Raw genomic sequence first — 20848 nt, 5'->3', positions numbered from 1 at the left:
TATCAAGGGACTTGATATAGTGACCCATGGGCCCGGCTTTATTCACTGTGAGGGGCTGATAGCGGGGTGTAGAAACTCTTTTTCTTGCACTAGACTCTCAGGAAATTATCGCCTCGCTGGGCATCCTCTTTGATCATGGGGTGAGCCCGGCCCAAGGGCGGGAAACTCTCTCCTGGATCGAGGGGTTTATTGTGTATTCACCTAGACTGTCCTCCCAAGGGTATTACCCAATTGACTTTAAGTTTTCATGTTGCTCCACTGTGGCCTTTGCTATGGACGGAGTTCGTTAGGGGGGGGGGGGGAGGGGGGCCGACCAGATAGCATGTTTGGGATGCTGCTGTGGGAGGGGGGAGGGGGGGGGGTGTTGGGGATTTGTACTGTTTGTTAAGTTTGTATGGGATGTGGCGCTGTTGGCATGGTCTTCTACATACGGGTCGGGGGGTGGCGTTTGTACTATATTGCTGGGTGTGAGTCTTTTGGTCTTCCATGAGTGATCCGCAAACACATAGGGTCTCTACTGGGCAGCTTAACTTTTTATCCTGGAATGTGAGGGGCTTGGGGGACCACAGGAAACGCAGGCACGTCCTAGCATACCTGGACAGGCATCACGTGGGTGTGGCCTTTCTTCAGGAGACGCACTTAGATCCCTCCAGGCCGGTGCTATTTGCCTCGCGCTGGGCGGTGCACCGTACCTTCTCCTCCTACTCCACCCACTCACGGGGGGTGGCCATCCTCATTAGGAAACATACCCCATTTGTGCACATGGGCGAGCGTATAGACCGGGAGGGCAGGTATTGTATTGTTTGGGGGCGCATGGGCACGGATACGCTCACTTTAGCGTGCTATTATGGTCCTAACACTGATGATCCGTCTTGTCTTCAGGCGCTGTGGGGAGAGATTCTGCGTATCGGTTCCACCCACCTAGTGTGGGGGGGTGATTTTAACATAGCTGTTGACCCCGGGAGTGATAGGTCGAAACCGAACCCACACCACTACTCCCGCTCGCAAGCATATGTGCATGACCTTCTTACTGAGCGTCATCTATTAGACACGTGGCGCTCTAGGCACCCGGTGACAAGGGAGGGCACGCACTGGACTGCCGCGCACTCCACATGGGCGAGACTGGACTATATCCTGGTTTCACCGGGGCTTGCCCCCGCGATAGGCTGGGTAAAACACCTCGCTCGCACGTACTCCGATCACGCCCCGGTCCTGCTGAACTTTGTCATGACTGACCTCGCCGGGTCTCCAATGGCGTGGAGATTGCAGCCCACTGCCCTGCTGGATGACGTCTTCAGATCAGAAATAGCGCAGGAAATTGAGAGCTTCTTCCAACGCAACGGTGGCACGGTGGATAGTGTTGCCGTGGTGTGGGAGGCATTTAAAGTCACGATTAGAGGACTATGCATCTCTAAGGGGGTGGGGGTCCTCAAGGTTTTACGTAGCACCCTTTGTAAACTTGAAACTGACTTGAAAGACTTGGAGAGTGCCCCCACGTTTCATACTGATGCTGGGGCTCAAGCCCGCTTTCGGGAACTGCTGACAGAATATAAAGACACAGCGGACAGAGAGGTCCGATTCAGGGGGAAACACTTTCAAGCTCGTAGATACGGGGAGGGGGAGCGCCCGGGTAAATACCTCGCTTGGGCAATCCGACCGCCCCGCTTTAACAACCAAATCCTCGAGATTCAGGATGGGTCGGGGGAGCTCCACAGAGACACCCGGTCTATTATGCAAACATTCGTCACTCATTATACTGACCTGTACTCCTCCGCTCACACGGCACCGCCGGAGCTGGCTCCCTATTTAGGGGAGACCACATTGGGATGGCTATCTGATAGGCAGAGGAAGTTCCACATGGCGCCGCTCGGGATTGACGAAATTCGTGAGGCCATCATGCAAATGGCCTCGGGGAAAGCCCCTGGCCTCGACGGGCTCCCGATCGAGTTTTATAAGTCATACATAGATATCCTTGCCCCGATCTTGAAAGAGGTGTTTGAGGAGGCCCACACGCTGGGAAAGCTCCCCCCTACCATGAGAGAGGCATTGATTACTTCCCTTTTGAAGCCGGGTAAACCGGCGGCCTCCCCTGACTCCTACCGGCCTCTGTCCCTCCTTAACTGTGACGTAAAGATCCTCTCTAAAACTCTGGCTAACCGGCTGTCGCTCCTTATGCAGGGGCTAGTACTCCCGGATCAGTCGGGTTTCATACCGGGCAGGGCGACGTCGCACAACCTGCGCACGCTATTCGCCACTCTGCAGAACGTTGACCCCAGCCTCCAGATGGTGGCCGTCTTTTTGGACGCGACGAAAGCGTTCGACTCCCTGGAGTGGGATTACCTTGTGGCGGTGCTGACTAGTATGGGTTTCCCCCTAGTTTTCCTGGGCTGGATAGCTATCCTTTACGGTGGCCCCCGTGCCAGGGTATTGATCAACGGTAGGACGTCGGAGCCCTTTGGAATCGCCCGGGGGACCAGGCAGGGGTGCCCCTTATCCCCTCTCTTGTTCGCACTGGCGGTGGAGCCCCTTGCTTCGCGGTTGCGACAGCGTCATCAACATAGGGCGCTGATCTGCGAGCAGAGGCAGCTTCTGCTGTCGCTCTATGCAGATGACATAACTTTGTATGTGCGAGACCCCCAAAACAACCTGAACCCGCTACTCAGGGAATTCATCACGTATGGGGAAATGTCAGGCGTGCGAATCAATTGGGCCAAGTCTCAGATCCTCCATTTGACGGATGGATGTCGGAGGTTCTCACTTGACTATCCCATAGAATGGTGTGAGTCTGACGTAAAATATCTAGGCGTCAGGATATCTCGCGACAGGGACGAACTGATGCGCTCTAACTATGGTACGGCACTGACACAGGTCTCCTCCTGCGTAGACCGCTGGATAGCGCTCCCCCTCTCGATGGCAGGACGTGCTGCCTTGATTAAGATGGTGGTGCTCCCCCGACTTTTGTATCTGTTCATGAACATTCCCTTCCCACCGGGTCGGCACTTTTTCAATCGACTGCGCTCGGAACTGATTCGGCTAGTTTGGGGCGGGAAGAGACCTCGGCTGAAGTGGGAGGTGATGACCTCCCCCTACTCCCGGGGGGGTTTGGACATACCGGACCTGGAGTTGTACTACTATTGCGCTCAAGCACAGTATGCATATTACTGGTTCCACCCCATTGCATTTATGCCCCAACTCGCTGCGGAGGACTGGCTGGCGGCTCCCCTGCCTCTGCACGGTCTGCTGCATAGTACTCTCCCTTATAATACCTCGGACTATAATGCGTTGCAGGGAACGGTACGGGCATGGCTGGAGATATCTAAGCGAGTTGCGAGCTCGTTCTTGTACTCGCCCCTTCTCCCCATTGCCTACCACCCGCAGCTGCCACTTCTACAGGAAAGACTGTTTCAAGACTTGATCCACAAACTGGGGATTCAAAGGTGGGGTGATCTATTCTCGGCTGGGCGCTTTCGAGATCGGGAACACTTCTTTGATGGGTACGCGCCTACCCCCTTGGAGCTATTCACCTACATGAGACTGAGGCACGGCATGCGGTCCATATTACAGACATTCCCGGAGGAACCCGAAATCACTGACCCATTGCACAGAGTCTTACAGGCGTCCTCGCCCTCCCACCTGGTCTCCATACTATACCACACAATCCGATCTGACACTGCACTTGACGCCTCACGGGCTCGTGGGGAGTGGGAGCGGGAGTTGGGGCTAGAGCTGGGAGATGACAGGTGGTCATACTGTTGCATACAGACAGAGCAAATCTCTGCAAGCAGCAGACATCGTATCATACACTTTAAGTTCCTAAATCGTCTGTACTGCACACCGGTCACCAAACACAAATTCAAACTGCAAAACTCGGATAATTGCGAGAGATGTCATGCCCCACATGCGGACTTCCTGCACTTGTCCTGGGGTTGCCCCGCAATTCAGACCTACTGGACCCAAGTGTTCTCCGCTGTCTCACAGATGGTGGACTTACTCCTTGAGCCCGACCCGGTGCAGGCCCTATTGGGGTATACCAAACACATTCCGCGGGCAAGCCGCAGGTTTGTCACGGCGGCGCTGTTGTTGGCGAAGCGGAGGATAGCGTGCCGTTGGGGGCGGGGGAGGGCTCCGAAATTTAAGGAATGGCTTAAAGACCTTGTCTACTGCCAAGAACAGATCCTGGCATACTCCGACCTGCTCCCGGCTCGATCCCGCCCCGCCGATATATGGGGCCCACTACAATGTTACCTACTGCAATACCCAGAGGCCCTGACCGGGGATGCCCCTCCCCCGGCCCTTGATGGCGTTGCTTCTGCTGCTCATGATTCACAAACTACGCAAGGGATCGGTTGAGCTGTTGCGGTGCTGTGGGGGCGGGAGTTCTTCCACGATTGCCAGGCTGGGATGATCGGGTTGCATATCTGTTACACGTGTCTTAAGGATTGCAGTCATGCCCTGGGAGAGGTATACTGTATGGGGAAGGTCCGCTGAAGAACCCCTCAGGACTACACTGTTCGCTTTTCTTGTGTGTGGCTCTGTTGCCGGTTTTTTCCTGCCCAGGGTCCCTGTGCTAAGACTCATGATAATGTCTATTTTGCTGTTCCCGCCCCCCCCGGACATGCATTGGATATACTGATGTAATGATTCAGACCTTGAAATGCCACCGAAGTTTGATTATGATAACTGTGTGATTGTATGGTTTTGATGCAAAATCCAATAAATAAAGTTTAAAAAAAAAAAAAAAAAAAAAAAAAAGGCTGGGACACAGACTGGGTGTTCCCCTGGTTGCTCCTACCACTGACAACAATCATTGATGGTCTGGGACAACCTGCCAGTGGGTGGAGAGAGCTAGGTTTATAAAAATACCCTAAAAGCGCCAGAGTAATGTTACCCTTATCCCCAGATTTGTTCACAGGCCCAAACAGCAGGTTTTGCACCAGAACAGTAGATTTGAAAATCACTACAACACAGTCACCCCTTGACTCTGGGCAACCCGGCCCAATCCAAGCCACCTACGGGTCAGCAGGATGTCACTGACTAAAGCAAAGGGGAAAACTCTATGACATGCAAGCCAATCCAATACCTTGTTTAGAAGTTCCCTGGAAGTTTCCCCTTGGTCCCTATGTAGTTAGGGTACTCTCTTAAGGATCACCACATAAGGGCAGGTTGCTGGGGGGGAGATTGATAGTAATCTGATTAGGGTTCGGATCAGTGCTGCTGAGCGTTAATCCAGCCCTGTGCGGCCAAGCAGATGGGCAGTTGTCCCCCAGACTTGGCCTGTTGCTCTCCTCAGGCAACACGTGTGTCCCAGGACCTTGAACTGGCCCCGTACCAAATTATGGAAGCAAACACGATTCAGCCCAGTATTGGACCCTCCAGATAATGCCAATGCAGAAGAACTGTGGGAGGGAGAATGGGAGTTAGACATAGCATAAAGTTCCATATTGGTGGATTTTGTGATAGTGGAAGATTGAGAAGAGGATCTTGAAAGAGTAGACAATTACACTTCAACCGATTTAAGTCTTTCCAGGACAGGGGAAAGCTCTGTCAGTAATAGTTCCTTAAATTTAGAACAATAATCATCCAAGAGGGTTTCATTTCGATACTGGTCTAAGGCTTACTCCCTCGAACCCCTGCCAAAGAGGGGGGAGCCTGAGGAGTTGGGCTTATGGCCATAGTTTGACAAGCCTGGTTAATATAACTAGGTGTTGCTTTTTATGCGTTACAGGCCCCCCGCTTCTCCCTCTTGCTGATTGGAGATTGAGATTGAAAGTGGAGGCTACCATTACCGCAGGGAGGGGAATTGTGGTGTCAACCTCCTCAGCTGTGGGAGTGTGAATAGACAAAGGCAGTCCAGACGCCGAATCAGAAGGTTGGATCCACCACACTCATGAGCCGAAGAGACTGAAACTGAACCCAGATTAAGGGAAAGCCGTCTCTCTGTCAGGGCAATCTTGGTCCTAATAACCCTCTCCAACAATGATTGAGGTACACTTAGCTGGAGGAATCGAAACAGTTTGGCCACCGATTATTTTGTTCTTCCTCCCCATATTGTTGACTAGGATAACCACAAACAACCAAAACAAAGCCAAGAAATGCGGAAAAACAGGCCCTGAATGCAAAAAAGATTACCAAACAGTACCTCTAATTGAACAGATCCAAGAGGGCTGGCCCAGCCCGGCCTCCTTTGGGCTCTGAAGGGCGCAGACAGGCCCACCCTTGGCCTGGGCAATGCCTGCGCACATCTCATGCCGCAGGGAAGTAATGTGGCCTTTAAAGTGCCTGCCAGCACGATGAAATTGGCCCTGTTTTACGGGAGCAGGGCGGTCTGGGGCTTAGAGTCCTACCCCGTTGATCTCTTCAGGATGCGTCCTGCACCACGGGGAAGTAATGAGGCTTTTAAAGCGCCCACCAGTGCGATGAAATTGGCCCCTCCTTAGAGGAGCAGGGCCCTCTGGGGCTTAGAGTCCTTTCCAGTTGATCTCTTCAGAATGCGTCCTAACCTTAGTCAAAGGTCGCGATTTATGTAAAAAAAAAGAGGATAAAAGGTTTGTTGTCGCCCATCTAGAGAGTGCACAGTCTTATTTCTAATCCATAGGAAGATCAATATTTGTTAGGGAGTATGATCACTTTCATCTGTAAAAATTGTAGGTCAATTCAGAATGTGTCGAAATGCCACGCTGCTCGTGATCACTGCCCACAGTAGACAAGTCTCTCTAATGTCTGGCCTACGACTACACATTGTAAAAACACGAGGTGCAGCAGTGCACTGGCACCTGACAGCCCTCACAATGTGCAATAGTTACAATCTTATGTTGCACAGTGGACACTGAATCTGTCAGAACACCGAACACATACAGAGCGACACTGCTAGACCATCTGATAAAGTTTCAAGCAACAACAATTACACAAACAACAGTACTTTCAGCACATAGACTAGAGAATGACCAGTAATCGCCCAAAGACACTCCACCACACCAGCTCAGTCGTACATAGTTTAATTTAACTTGTTGCCAGTTGACGACCTCTCCCTGTAAAGACCTAGCAGCAACATAGCGAAGGCTGCTGGCTCGTATTCACCCGCTGAGACATCCATACTTTAAGGGAACAGAACATTTCAAGTCATCTGGGCAGTGGCTCATTTTCAGGTGGTCGACACCCATTTCTTTGGTATCGGGATTTTTGATTACTCATAAGACTTTGACCTAAAACAAGAGAAAGAAAGACGGAAAAGAAAGAAAGGAGTAGGAAAATCAAAATAGTAAAGCTGTGACAAAGTGAGAAAGCAGGGGTGGTGGTGGAAGACAAAGGCATGAAGGTAGAATCCAGAATAAAACAGCCTTAGAGTATGCTTCCACCAGGGTAGCCTAGCAAACATAACAACATGTGGGACGGAGTGCTGAAACTTTTCAACCACTCACCCCCAGTCAAGAGATCTGGGTTTAATCCATCGTTCTTTTGCTCGCTATGCCATTCCAGTTTGGACCCAGCCATATGCAAATCAGACTTAACTTTGCTCCTCATGGGAACAGTCCAGCCCGAACTGCCAGTCCAAGTCCTTCCTGGACTGGAAACAAGCATCCTAGGACCGGTGTCGGCATATTAAACCTCATCAGCCAGCCTCGATTAAATCTAGTGGCACAGCGAGCAAGGGACCCATGTCTGGGCATACCCTTGGACTCTTAGGGCGTATATAGCAAACACAACAAGATGATGGACGGAGTGCTGACACTTTTCAACTACTCACCCCCAGTCAAGAGATCTGTGTTTGATCCATTGCTCTTTTGCTCATTATATCACCCTAGTTTGGACCCAGCCAAATGCAAATCAGTCTTGATCCTGCTCCTCATGGGAACAGTCCAGCCCGAACTGCCAGGCCAGGTCATCACTGGACTGGAAACAGGCATCCTAGGATTGATTTTGGGGTATTACCCCTCATAAGCCAGGCTAGTTTGAATCCAGTGGCACAGCGAGCAAGTGACACACATCTAGGCATGCCCATGGCCACTTTGGGCAAACATAGCAAACACAACAAGAGGTATACAACCTTTACAACGCAACTTTTACAACGCACTACACTTACAACGCATTTTTTACAACGCAACATCCACTACAACGCATTCCATTACATCGCAGGACACTACAACGCATTTTTAAAAACTACCTTTACAACGCATTCCATTACATCGCATACTACCTTTACAACGCATACCATTACAACGCATAATATTACATTAAAACCCCTACACTATCCAACACTTACCCTACTGTTGCACCCCCTGGAGTTAGAATAGTAATTTTTACCCCTATACTATCCAACACTTACCCTACTGTTGCACCCCCTGGAGTTAGAATAGTAATTTTTACCCCTATACTATCCAACACTTACCCTACTGTTGCACCCCCTGGAGTTAGAATAGTAATTTTTACCCCTAAACTATCCAACACTTACCCTACTGTTGCACCCCCTGGAGTTAGAATAGTAATTTTTACCCCTATACTATCCAACACTTACCCTACTGTTGCACCCCCTGGAGTTAGAATAGTAATTTTTACCCCTATACTATCCAACACTTACCCTACTGTTGCACCCCCTGGAGTTAGAATAGTAATTTTTACCCCTATACTATCCAACACTTACCCTACTGTTGCACCCCCTGGAGTTAGAATAGTAATTTTTACCCCTATACTATCCAACACTTGCCCTACTGTTGCACCCCCTGGAGTTAGAATAGTAATTCTTACCCCTATACTATCCAACACTTACCCTACTGTTGCACCCCCTGGAGTAAGAATAGTAATTTTTACCCCTATACTATCCAACACTTACCCTACTGTTGCACCCCCTGGAGTAAGAATAGTAATTTTTACCCCTATATTATCCAACAATTACTCTACTGTTGCACCCCCTGGAGTAAGTTTAGTAATTTTTACCCCTATACTATCCAATACTTACCTTAAATGCAATGTAATATTATGCGTTGTAATGGTATGCATTGTAAAGGTAGTATGCGATGTAATGGAATGCGTTGTAAAGGTAGTTTTTAAAAATGCGTTGTAGTGTCCTGCGATGTAATGGAATGCGTTGTAGTGGATGTTGCGTTGTAAAAAATGCGTTGTAAGTGCATGCGTTGTAAAAGTGTGCGTTGTAACGACATACATCCCAACAAGATGATGGTCAGAGTGCTGAAACGTTTCATCTACTCACTCCCAGGGAAGAGATCTGGGTTTAATCCATTGCTCTTTTGCTCAAAAAACATTTTTGCTTTGCTTTTGTAAAAAAAACAAGTGGATATAGGCCCAGATCCCTGTACTGGGGTGAAGATTTGACATTGTTCAACATTCTGTCCATCAATTGTACTTTTTGCATTTGCTACCCTGGTAACTGGCAGCTCTGGCAGCAGGCTACTAAGAAAAACATTGGATCCATGCACTTATTTTTTGTTTATTAATTAATTTATTTTTTAAATTATTTTAGTTTACGAATTAAGCACAGCAGCTGGAACATAGCAAGATCACCCAGAGGCCCTTCATCAAACGAGGGGGCGTTCTCAACATCACCTCTGAATTGGCGCTCGAGTTTGCTGAAGGGTGCATTCACCCTACGTTGTTTAACCCATTGATTGACACATTGAGGGCCCCATTTATGAAAAGTGATGCATTACTGGGCAAAAACAGTGATGCATCAATTTTCATAGCACCATCCTTACGACATCATGGATGTGCTGTATTTGCAGTACGGTGCTCCATGGCACAAGGATTTACAGATACGTCAGGAATTCTGATGTATCTGGTGGTGCAAAAATTACGCATTCCTGGAGTGTGTCGGAAAACTGATGCAACTCCAGCGATGTGTCATAACCCATGGGCGAATCCCATGTGAAAAGACTTGCATCAATCCTTAAGGCTCCTTGAAGCAGGCATAAGGATTTTGACTCAGTCAAGTCATAGAAGTGGCATAGTGAAATCTAATACGTTTCACTGCACCACTTCTATGAGGCTGTTTTACGGGGAACGCCCACCCTGCATACATTATACCTGACGCAGGTATAATGTAGTGCAGGGGTTAACAAAGTGACGCATCTGCCTAGATGTGTCACTTTTTAAATAGGGTGCAGTGTGGTACACTGATTACGCCACAGCAACATCAAAAAATGTGATGCAACGGCAGTGCAAGCCCTTCATAAATAAGGGCCTGAGAGCATTGCCAACTTTCACTACATTACAAAGGACCGAATTCATATAAAAAGTCGCAAATCTCCACCAGCAAAGTTAACTCATTTCATGACTGTAGGTTTAAGACTTTTTGCAAAACAATTACCGGAAGTTCACTTGAAAAACTGCACCAATTGCAGATTTCCAGGTGTACTTTGGAACTTTTCGCATCTTTGTGTTGGCATTTCCGCTGTGGTAATTGTAACGGTTATACAACTGCATATGCTAAAATGTCAACACCCCAGGGAACTACCAACAGACTACAAATTGTTCAGAACTGTGCTGCCCGCCTATTAATGAACATTCCTAAACGCAGTTCAGCCAAACCAGCCCTTACCAGTCTGCACTGGCTTCCCATTCAGGCCAGAATTAGCTTTAAGGCCATGTGCATTGTTCACAAAGCCATCTCTGCAAAAGGCTCCCCATTGATCCAGTCCATGGTCCAACTTTATCACCCCAATAGGATGCTGCGATCTAACCATAAACGCTTACTCATAGTGCCTATGATTAAGCGAGTTCGTACAGGAGGTCGGCGGTTCTCATACAATGCAGCCAAGTTATGGAACCGAATTCCTGAACATATATTCGCCTGGAACCTAACTACTTTAATTTCAGGAAACAGCTTAAAACCTTCCTTTTCTCTTGAGTTGTGCTGACTGAGGCGCCACATTAAGCGCTGGGATGCCCTTGGGTTTCCATGCGCTATATAAGTGTGTATTCATTCATTCATTCACTTTAGTGCAATAACTAATTTTTCTTTGGTTTCTTTTCTCCACCGGGAAAATATATTTCCTGAGGGAAATCCATCCTTTCCAAGGAGGGAAGGGGTTGGAGAGGAAATGTGGAACACCCAGGCCTCCTTTATGAAAGTGTTGCATCGCTGCGGTAAAACAGCAATGCAACACTTTTCAGTGTGCCCTCCTTGCAACACCATGGATGCACCGTATTTACTGTACGACTATCCATGTCGCAAGGATTGACAGATACATCAGGAATCCTGACCTATCAGTCGGCGCAAAAATGAACATTGCTGGAGTGTGCGACTCCAGCAATGTGTCATTTCACATGGAGTAAGCCCCATGTGAAAAGGCCTTCGTCACCCCTTAAGCAGGCGTATGGATTTGATGCAGTGAGGCCTTAGAAGTGTTGCAGTGAAATCTCATAGATTTCACTGCGACACATCTACGAGCTTTTTCTGCGCCGAAACGCCCATCCTGCATTCATTATACCTGACGCAGGTATAATGTAGTGCATGGGTTTACAAAGTGACGCATCTGCTAGATGCGTCACTTTGTAAATATGACTCAGTGTGGCGCATTTTTTACGCCACCACAGTGTCAGAAGAAGTGATTCAACTGCGGCATAAGGGCCTCATAAATAAGGCCCCCAGGGTTTTGCCAGAGTATCGAAGGAAACTCCGCCCTAGAATACTGTATCTACGCCAGACAGTGTTACTTACTTGCCCGTAATATTACACTTATCATGGGGTAATATTATGCTTAAAGTAAAGCGTTTACGATTACAGTGTCATCTTCTGTAAATGCAGATTTAAACATGCAAATCGCTTTGTGAATCAGGCCTAAAATGTCTATGGTGATAACTGTGCTGCTGTTAACAAAGGACATCGCGGGGATCTGCAGGTCAGAGGTTCGAGTCCTGGCAGGTCCGACTCAGCTTTTCATCCTTCTTAAGGTGAGACGAGAGTACTATTGAAACACCTATGATCAAGGTCGAAGAAACAATCCATGGTGTGATCTATATAAATTATTATTATATGCATGGATGGATGTGTGTGTGAGTGCGATGTTTACATAGGTTCTAGGAACTTGAGTCTGTCGAATTTCAGGTTTCAGCTGAAAGCCAAACACAGCTCTTCTCCCTAGAGCTTAGTTCATTTCCATTCAGCAATGTTCATCATCCAGGTTTTCTTACCACTCTGGAGACTCCATCGCATTTGCAAAAAGCTTATCCATAATGCTAATCTCTGCATAAATGTCGAAGCTTGCATATCCACAAAATGCTCTACACTTCTGTGCGTCCTTATAAATGTGCTAATTTGTCTCTTTCTTGAAGACATCTCAACCCCCTCTAGTGTTGAAGGGAGAAAGCTTGTAACAGCTGTTCAATTTTCCAAAAACTGCTTAGACATCTTTTTATACATTTTGTTGCCTATCACCCAGTGATAAGATGTTAACATTGCTTTAAAAATATTTTCGAAAGTGATTGATAAGCAGATTCTCATGTATCTGTTTAGTGTGGCGTCTGTCAGATCCTCTCTTGAATTTTCTAAGTTACATCTAGCGTTACGGATGAAGAATGCCAGGGCAAATACAACACATGATTAGTTACTGAGGTGTGGCCTAATGGCCAGAGCTGCCGACTTAGCAACTGGAAAATTAGGTTCAAGTCCCCGTGTGAGCTCAACATCCTGTGATTCTGGGAAAATCACTTAATCTACCTGTGCCTAACAAACTAAGCTAAATTTATGTAACACAATCCGGTGTTCATGTAAAGTTAATTTATTGGACCACTTAAATCAGTTCGGGTGCAATGCTTAAGACTTAAAAAGCATAAGCGTAGGAGCCCTCTAACTGCTCTGCTGAAAGCTGAAGTTGCTGAATCCAAAGGCCGCCTAATCTCGATTTGGGTCAACAGTCTGGTGATAAAAAAATAAATCCCGATCCCCAAAAATGAGTGCCTAATAGGAGTATTTTTTTTTCACCAAAAATAAATTCCTACTGAAGTTTTCTGTCTCCAGTGTTCTGGTTCCAGAAGCTGTCTATGTTTAGTGGATTCCTCATTGTGTCAAGCCGTAACCACTCTGTTACATCTGATTCCAGTTGCCGGAGAGACGATTGTTGTTGATGGTGCCAACCAGGAGTGCCAGCTCACTGGTCTCATTCCCAGAACCAGTTACTCTGCCACCATGTATGCCACCAATGGGCCGCTCACAAGCAGGACCATCATCACCAACTTTACCACAGGTATGTGTCTTCTGACTCCCTACTTGTACCTAACCAAGAGAAGGTTGGGGAGAGGATGTGGCCTTACGGTTAGAGCTGACGACTTTGGAGCTGGGGAACCAGGTTCGAGCTCGGCGTTAGCTCAACATCTTGTGATTCAGGGCAAATCACTTAATCTCCCCGCGCCTACCAAAAATGCATGTGCCCTTGTGTAACGTAACTGGTGCTTATTTAAAGCGCCCCAATACCTTCGGTTGCAAAAACAAATATATATATTTTACAAGCTTAGATACGAGTGTTCCATTCAAATTATGTTTACCGCTGCGTTCTGGAGTTGTATCCCTAGGTGGAGGGCTGCTGGGAGCTTTATACAATGTAGATTTTCACACCTGATGTATCTTTTCACCTGACCATTACAGTGAATTGTTCCTCATTTTTTAAACACATCATCAGTGAGGTTGTAGGGCATCAGGAACACAAAACGACTGGAGGTTTATCCCTGAGCCAGCACAGTTTTGGAAGCAATGTCCATTTGCCTAAACGTTCTTCATCTCTATAATTATCCTAATCACAGTCAGCTAATTGTGCTCTGACATAGATTGTATACTGCCAGTAAAAACCAATTAATTAGTAAGGTATATCAAAATCATTATGATACATCAATTCCAAGAATGGGTGAAACTGCTAAATATGTATTTCACGAGACATATCATTTTGTTGAAAATGTTATTTACTACATGAAATACATGTCGATCGCGACTCCAGGGGTGTTTCACCGAAAGGTGTATATAACAGTCGCTTATGATAGCAGCAAGAAACTGGCGTGAGCAGAAAATTGACTCTTTCGGCTTGATGCATTGTCCAGCAGCTGAAAACTAGGTGGAACAGTATAAATGGTTCGGAAACAAAAATATATGAGATACACATTGCTCGTATTTCGGAAACTAACAATTGCATAATTACAATTTAATCCAGTTCCAAGTAATACACTCCTTCCTCTGCGTTTCTTCTTATCCCATCAGTATAGTCCCATAATCGAGGCTGTGCTCTCTCCACAGCATGGATCCCCTGGTACTTTCTTCTATTTCCATCGCAGCTGCTAGTGGGTCCCAGGTGCGGTAAAAAAACAGGCTGGTTACTTTTGCATGGGAAAGCCTTGTCAACCAAGCACACCATGCCCATGCCACCTTGGTATCTATAGGGTAATGTAGTGTTTTCACACCCCTTTGCCCATGACCTCTCAGCTTGGTGCAACACTCAATGGAGTCGAGCTGGGCACCCCTGATTCAGAAGGCATGTTGAAGCTTTGCTGTCATACATTCATGCTTTCTGTTGGTAAAGCCCCGCCTCACCGTGTGGGAGACTTAGGGCCATATGTACAATGGAGTGGCAGATAGAGGCGTTAGCCTTCCTGGCTTAAAGCCTCTCTCTGCCACTTCTGAAACGCAAGGCTGCACCATATTCACAAGAATGTGGTGCAGCCTTGCGTTTCTCCCTGCAATGGCGCTAAGTTTAGCAACTCAGCATCAACACAGGCACCCTTGCACCATAGTGCAAGGGTGTCTGCGTGCAGGGGAGGATTGTTTATGTGTAGGAAGGTGTCCCTTCCTGCACATAATCCCAAAATGCCATTTTGTCACTTTCATGTGTGCTGCTTCATGCAGCACACATGAAAGTGACAAAATTGATTTTTTTTAAACGTTTGTTTATGTATAGGAAGGGACACCTTCCGGTACATAAACAAACCGTGGCATTTTGCTTTTTTCAGGTGTACTGCACAAGGCAGCACACATGGGAAAAGCAAAAACGAGGAGAAATAATGCATTTCTCCTTGTTTCACCAACTTAAGAACAGGATTAACCTGGTCTTAATTTTGGCACTGCCTCCTATGTACGCCACCCTTGCACATAGGGGGCAGCGTCAAAATGAATGGGTGTTGCAGTGGAACGCTCACCACAACACCCACTGCACACCCCTTTCACACTAACCATAGCGTGAAAGGGGGCTGTTAGAACTGGGGGTCTCTAGTTGGCTGAGGTAGTTACCTTGGTCCAAATAGGGACCCTTGCTTCTAGTCAGGGAAAGGAGGGACACCCTCTTTAATAACCCCTGCTCACCCCCTGGTAGCTTGGCACGAGCAGCCAGGCTTATCTTCAAGGCAATGTGTAATGTATTTGCAACCACACTCCCAGTGACACAGTGATAACACCAAAAATGGACACCACACTGATGTATGAAAATAGAGGTATCTTTATCAAGAAGACAAATACGGTAAGACCATACGATAAGGATCCAACATATGCGTATTCGTAATATTTCACTTTGCCGGTTATTAGGCCAACAAACACTTGTATGTTATTGCGCTATTAATGAGCAGTTCACAATGTTCAAATGCAGTCCTAATGCAATGCTATGTACTTCGGAATACAGTTCGTATTGTTAGACTAATGCAGTTCGTAATGCAAGAATAATGCAATCCTCAATGCAAGTAATCAGGCAGTTCGTAATAGTTCGGAATGCAAGTATAACGCACTCCTTAATGCAAGTAATAAGGCAGTTTGTAATGCAAGAATAATGCAATCCTCAATGCACGTAATCAGGCAGTTCGGAATGCAAGTATAACGCACTCCTTAATGCAAGTAATAAGGCAGTTCATAATGCGAGAATTATTCACTCCTCAATGCACGTAATCAGGCAGTTCGTAATGCAGGAAAAAGACAATCCCTAATGCAAGTAATAAGGGAGTTCGTAATGCAGGAATAATACCAGGCCAATCGACGCGATTAGCGTGGGCACCACTAGACCCCAACCACAGACAACAGTCCTGAACTTCCGACGGCGGCCCCAGTCCTGCCGGGCAGGTCCGGGCCGCTCGAGGGCTCAGCGCGTCTAATGTGATGCAGCGGGAGAGAGACGGGAGCGTTCCTGTACTTCTCCTGTACTCCTCCCCAGGCCACACATGCTTGAGGCTCCCGACCGGTGTCCAAGCCTTACCTGGGGGGTGTGCTGCCTCGCTCTCTCCCCCCGCTCGTCGGACGTCCTGCTAGGTGCTCCCGATGACGACACAGCTCCGATGCAAGGTGACGCTGTAGCTGGACAGGTTACGACGCTGCCTCCTACGTTGCTGACGATTTTGGGCAGATTCCTCTCACGATTACCTCACGACTTCCTTAGCTTTATGAAATCCTTCAGCACGTTGCGGCTCGGGCTGACAGCAGCGATCTTGATCCGCAGCCTCAGTTACGATGACGGCTCGGGCCACAAACAGCTACACTGTAGCGTGGACGATGATTCATGCTGCAGGGGCACTGCAGTCATGGGGCACTTTCCAACTGGCACCACGGACCCCACGGCAGTCTTAGGCTGCACACGCACAATACGTCACTGAGACTCGGTTGGGCTTTGGGTCACATAGTCCCAGGGCAATGCTTACAAAGGTCTCAGGCTGCAAACAGCACACGCACACAGCGTCGCTGAGACACACTTGGAAAATTTGATGCTCCTGAGTTTCCACAACAGGAAGACAGCTCTCCTCGGGCCCTTGGAGACACGTTACTTCTGGACACAGCACACAGCAAAGTCCTTTCAAGCAGGGTGACCCAGCACGCAGCAAAATTCCTTAGCCTCTCCTTAGTTAAATCAGCAAACTGCAGGCCAGCCCCAGAACACACAGCAAGGGTCAGTCCTTCTCTTCAGTCTCTTCAGCTATTCTTCCTTGGCAGAGGTTCCTCTTGACCACAAAGTAGTTTCAATCCTTTTCAGTCTTGATCAGTCCAAAGTCCAGGGGTTATAGTTATACCGCAAAATGTCTTTGAAGTCTTTTTGTGTTCAGAGGGCACTGACCCCTGTCCAAACCAGTTCTGGGTGTCTTTCTGCTAGTGGCACCTTCTTCCTTTGATAGTGGGGGTCTGGTTCCTCAGACACTCAGCTGGAGTTGGAGCCATTCTTTTATGGTAACAGCCCCGGCCTCTTCACATCCAGGGGGCTACTCCTCCCCCCTGCACTCCAGATGCAGATCAGCCTGTTCCTGTCTCACCTACTCCTTCCCTGGGACAAGACACTTCCCAGATCCTATCACATTCAAATCCAGATAGTCAATCCACAACCAGGCAGAGACACACAGAATTGTTAGAACAAAAAAACAGCCACTTCTAAAAGCGTGGTTTCTAAACACACAATTCAAAGACCACCTTCACAAAAAGATGTGTAATTAAATTGTGAGTTCAGGCACACTAAACTTCACCTCTCCATCTTAAGCCTATGGGAAGATAGGCTGCAAACATATTACACAGCCTTCCCCATTTGGTCCTATGGGCAAGATGGCCTTGCAACAGTGAAAAACGAAATGGAGAGTATTTCCCTGTCAGGACATGGTACACACCTCAGTACATGTCCTACCTTTCACAGACACTGCACTCTGCCCAGGGGGGTACCTTGAGCCTACTATAGGGGTGTCTGATGTGCATGGAAAGGGAAGGGTAATGCCTGGCAAGTGGGTGCACTTGTCAGGACAGCATGGCAGTTAGCAAACTGCGTGCAGGCACTGCAGTGGGAGGCCTGAGTTTTCTCTTTTGGGTTACTTGTGTGGGTGGCACAATTGGTGCTGCAGGCCCACTAGTAGCATTTGCATTACCAGCCCTGGCACACATAGTGCACTTTACTAGGGACTTTACTAGTAAGGCAAACATACCAATTATGGACAACCAATTACCGTAACACTTTATACAGGGAGCACTTGCACTTTGACACTGATCAGCAGTGGCAAAGTGCCCAAAGCATCTAAGTTGGCAACACCATGTCAGAGGTCTAGGGGGAAGGCAAACAGTTTAGGGAACTTTAGCCAAAAAGGGCCATGGGCAACAGGGTCCTTATGTACAAGGCAGTGTTAAGCCACATTAAGTGGCTTAACGCTGCCTTGTACATAAGGCGCAACCTCTATCGCCACCACAACATCAATATAGGTGACGTTGCGGTGGCAATAGGGGCTTGTACATATGCCCCTTGGAATGGCCGTCACACAGATTACTTAAACCACCTTCACCCAAATGTAACCACCACATTTCCAAGAACATTAATTTTCCCATCTAAGTTCGATATCTATATTTCGTGTCACTTTTCATATTCTGGTAAAACCAAAATAGTGAGTGGGCAACCCCATATACCTAGGAACTACGGTATTTAAATAATGTCAAAGAATAGCTGGGTCCTTGGGATTCATTGCGAGTAATAGTTTCAGGGATCCAAATCACAAGCTAGAGAAGACCCCTGAGTTGAGAAAAATTTACAAAAAGACATAACCTTGAGTAGGATATGATATCTAGGAACATATGAATTGTACTTGTGATCACAGCATTCTGTATCTGTGCACCTATAATGTTGTCATTCATTTACTTTGATTGTGTTACATGAGAAGCAGGATTTAGCAATTTGTGTCTTTCTGGAAATTTGCATTGCCCATAAATCTATGTATCTTGAAGATATAAAATCACCACGGAACGTATATGTGGATTCAGGTGTAGAAAATGTATACAAACTTACTTTTCAATATTTTGTCCCTCGATATTCTGGTCATGATATTGCGACCATAAAATATTTTGTCCTTGATATTCCTAACCTACACCCCAGAAACAATTTCTGGTAAGTTCCGCTGCTTGACCTGATTTTTAGTGCCCGGAAGTTCATCAATCGCTGTAAAATCAGTGCAAACTGCACCATGCACAGTGCAAGAGGGCGCTGCTTCTTTCTGCCTGCTCAGTAGATGTTCTACTCGAGTGGCAGCTTCCTAAACACGAGCAGCAGGTTTCTCAATGTGAGCGGTAGTGACCTGCCGGGACCCCTTCCACATTGAGAATTCTCGCTGGTAGGTGGCCCAGCATATAATCTTCCTCGCTCTCTAACTTAACGCTGACGAGCCACATGGGAGGAAAAACTCTGTTCCGCTCTGAAGTTTTTCAAACTCCACTGGCAGAGCGGAGTTCCCCGCCCACCCCTAATCAGAAGGAACCAACTATACTTTGACAATTTTCAAATTCCGTCATGAGGTTTGCTGATGAAGACTGAATGTGGTGCTGCAGACTATGAAAAAGTATGTCAGTGCGAAGGTCCTCACAGATAAAAGGCGCTAATGTATCATAAGTGCTGTTTTTCTCACCATTCCCCGCATGAGAAGAAACAGCAGTCACCAGCACCCAGTCATAATTTCCAGTTTAACAATTTAACAAAACTGAGAACACCAAAAATATCTACTGCCATCACCTGTACTTGCACTTATTATCTGCATATCAAAATGTCAGCAGGAGAAAAATTGTCCAATCACACCATTTGTACCTGCCCCCAATTGTAAAACACCTGTTGCGACAGTCGATAGTCATCCCAATTTTAGGATCAGTGAGAATCGCTTTTTTAGATTATTTTCACTTACAAATATGATGATATTATCGCATGTTAATATGAAAAGTTTGCTGGTATCATTTTAGTAGAAAAATGTTGGTGTCTCAAGTATGAGGTTGCACCCACTCTCCTTTGTAGGGCCATTTCCTGCCATGGAGTGGTGATCCTTACTACCTTTGACACAATAACGCCATCAAATGATTTGTTGTTGGTAATATAGGTAACATTCCAAACTGTTTCAGAAATTAGCAGGGGACTGAACATTTGTGAACTATTTGTACTGGGAATGGGAGACAGACAGATAGTAATCTATGGATTTACTGATGTATGGATTTATAGATGCCTACTGACAGATTTATAAATAGATTATAGACAGGTAATAATTATATACAATTTTAGAGACAGATAAATTTACAGATAGATTTATAAATTGACTGATTTATAGATAGATAGATAGATAGATAGATAGATAGATAGATAGATAGATAGATAGATAGATAGATAGATAGATAGATAGATAGATAGATAGATAGATAGATAGATAGATAGATAGATAGATAGATAGATAGATAGATAGATAGATAGATAGATAGATAGATAGATAGATAGATAGATAGATAGATAGATAGATAGATAGATAGATAGATAGATAGATAGATAGATAGATAGATAGATAGATAGATAGATATTGCCTTGTACTGTAATTGCATTTATGGCGCTTAATACCTCTGAAGGATCAAACGATGTATGGATGTTGGGAAAGTTAAGTTTTAGTGAGCAGTATTTTGTTTGATTAGCAACCTAATGTCTGTTCAGATCACCCAAGTAGTGACAGCCCCCGTGCTGATATCTGATTGGCTGCCAACATTTCAACCAGGTAGTGTTGGCAGCAATGTTTGGACTCTGCCTCAGCCTTGTCCCCAAAAAGATTTTTTTTAAAGAAAAGAGGGAAGGTAGGAATACCCTGACCCCCTAGCCTTGGTGCTGGGGTCCCTCTGGGACCCAGCCAGGGCAAAAAAGCATTTAAAAAAACACCTTTTGCAGTTAAATCACAACAGAGTCACTAATCCGCAGGACATTTTTTGCAAAAAACTAGGCATGGTCTCCTGTGCTTGTTTCTTTTTCAGCCCCGGGAGGTCCCAAAGGCACCCATTTTTATTAACAAATGGGAAGTGGGGTGCATGCGGCCCCTCCTCCCCAAGTCCAGTTAGAACCCTGGACACGCCACCTCCCAATTGCTTTATTTATTAATTTGACGCTGCCCCCCTCCTCAGGCCTTTAAA

At 46.7% G+C, this 20848-nt stretch overlaps 1 protein-coding gene across 3 annotated transcripts in view; it reads left to right on the top strand.

Moving 5' to 3' along the window:
• Positions 1-20848, top strand: part of TNR (tenascin R) — a 1024744-nt gene that overhangs the window by 946977 nt on the left and 56919 nt on the right. For all 3 annotated transcript variants that reach the window (XM_085601599.1, XM_085601598.1, XM_085601597.1), the window contains exon 17: positions 13053-13196. In XM_085601599.1, the coding sequence (XP_085457725.1) occupies positions 13053-13196 (144 nt within the window). The remainder of the gene's footprint in view (positions 1-13052; positions 13197-20848) is intronic.

Source organism: Triturus cristatus, chromosome 4_2 (genome assembly GCF_964204655.1).
Source record: "Triturus cristatus chromosome 4_2, aTriCri1.1, whole genome shotgun sequence".
NCBI lineage: Eukaryota > Metazoa > Chordata > Amphibia > Caudata > Salamandridae > Triturus > Triturus cristatus.
The sequence above is the reverse complement of the archived record's forward strand: the minus strand, read 5'-3'. Positions and strand labels throughout refer to the sequence as shown.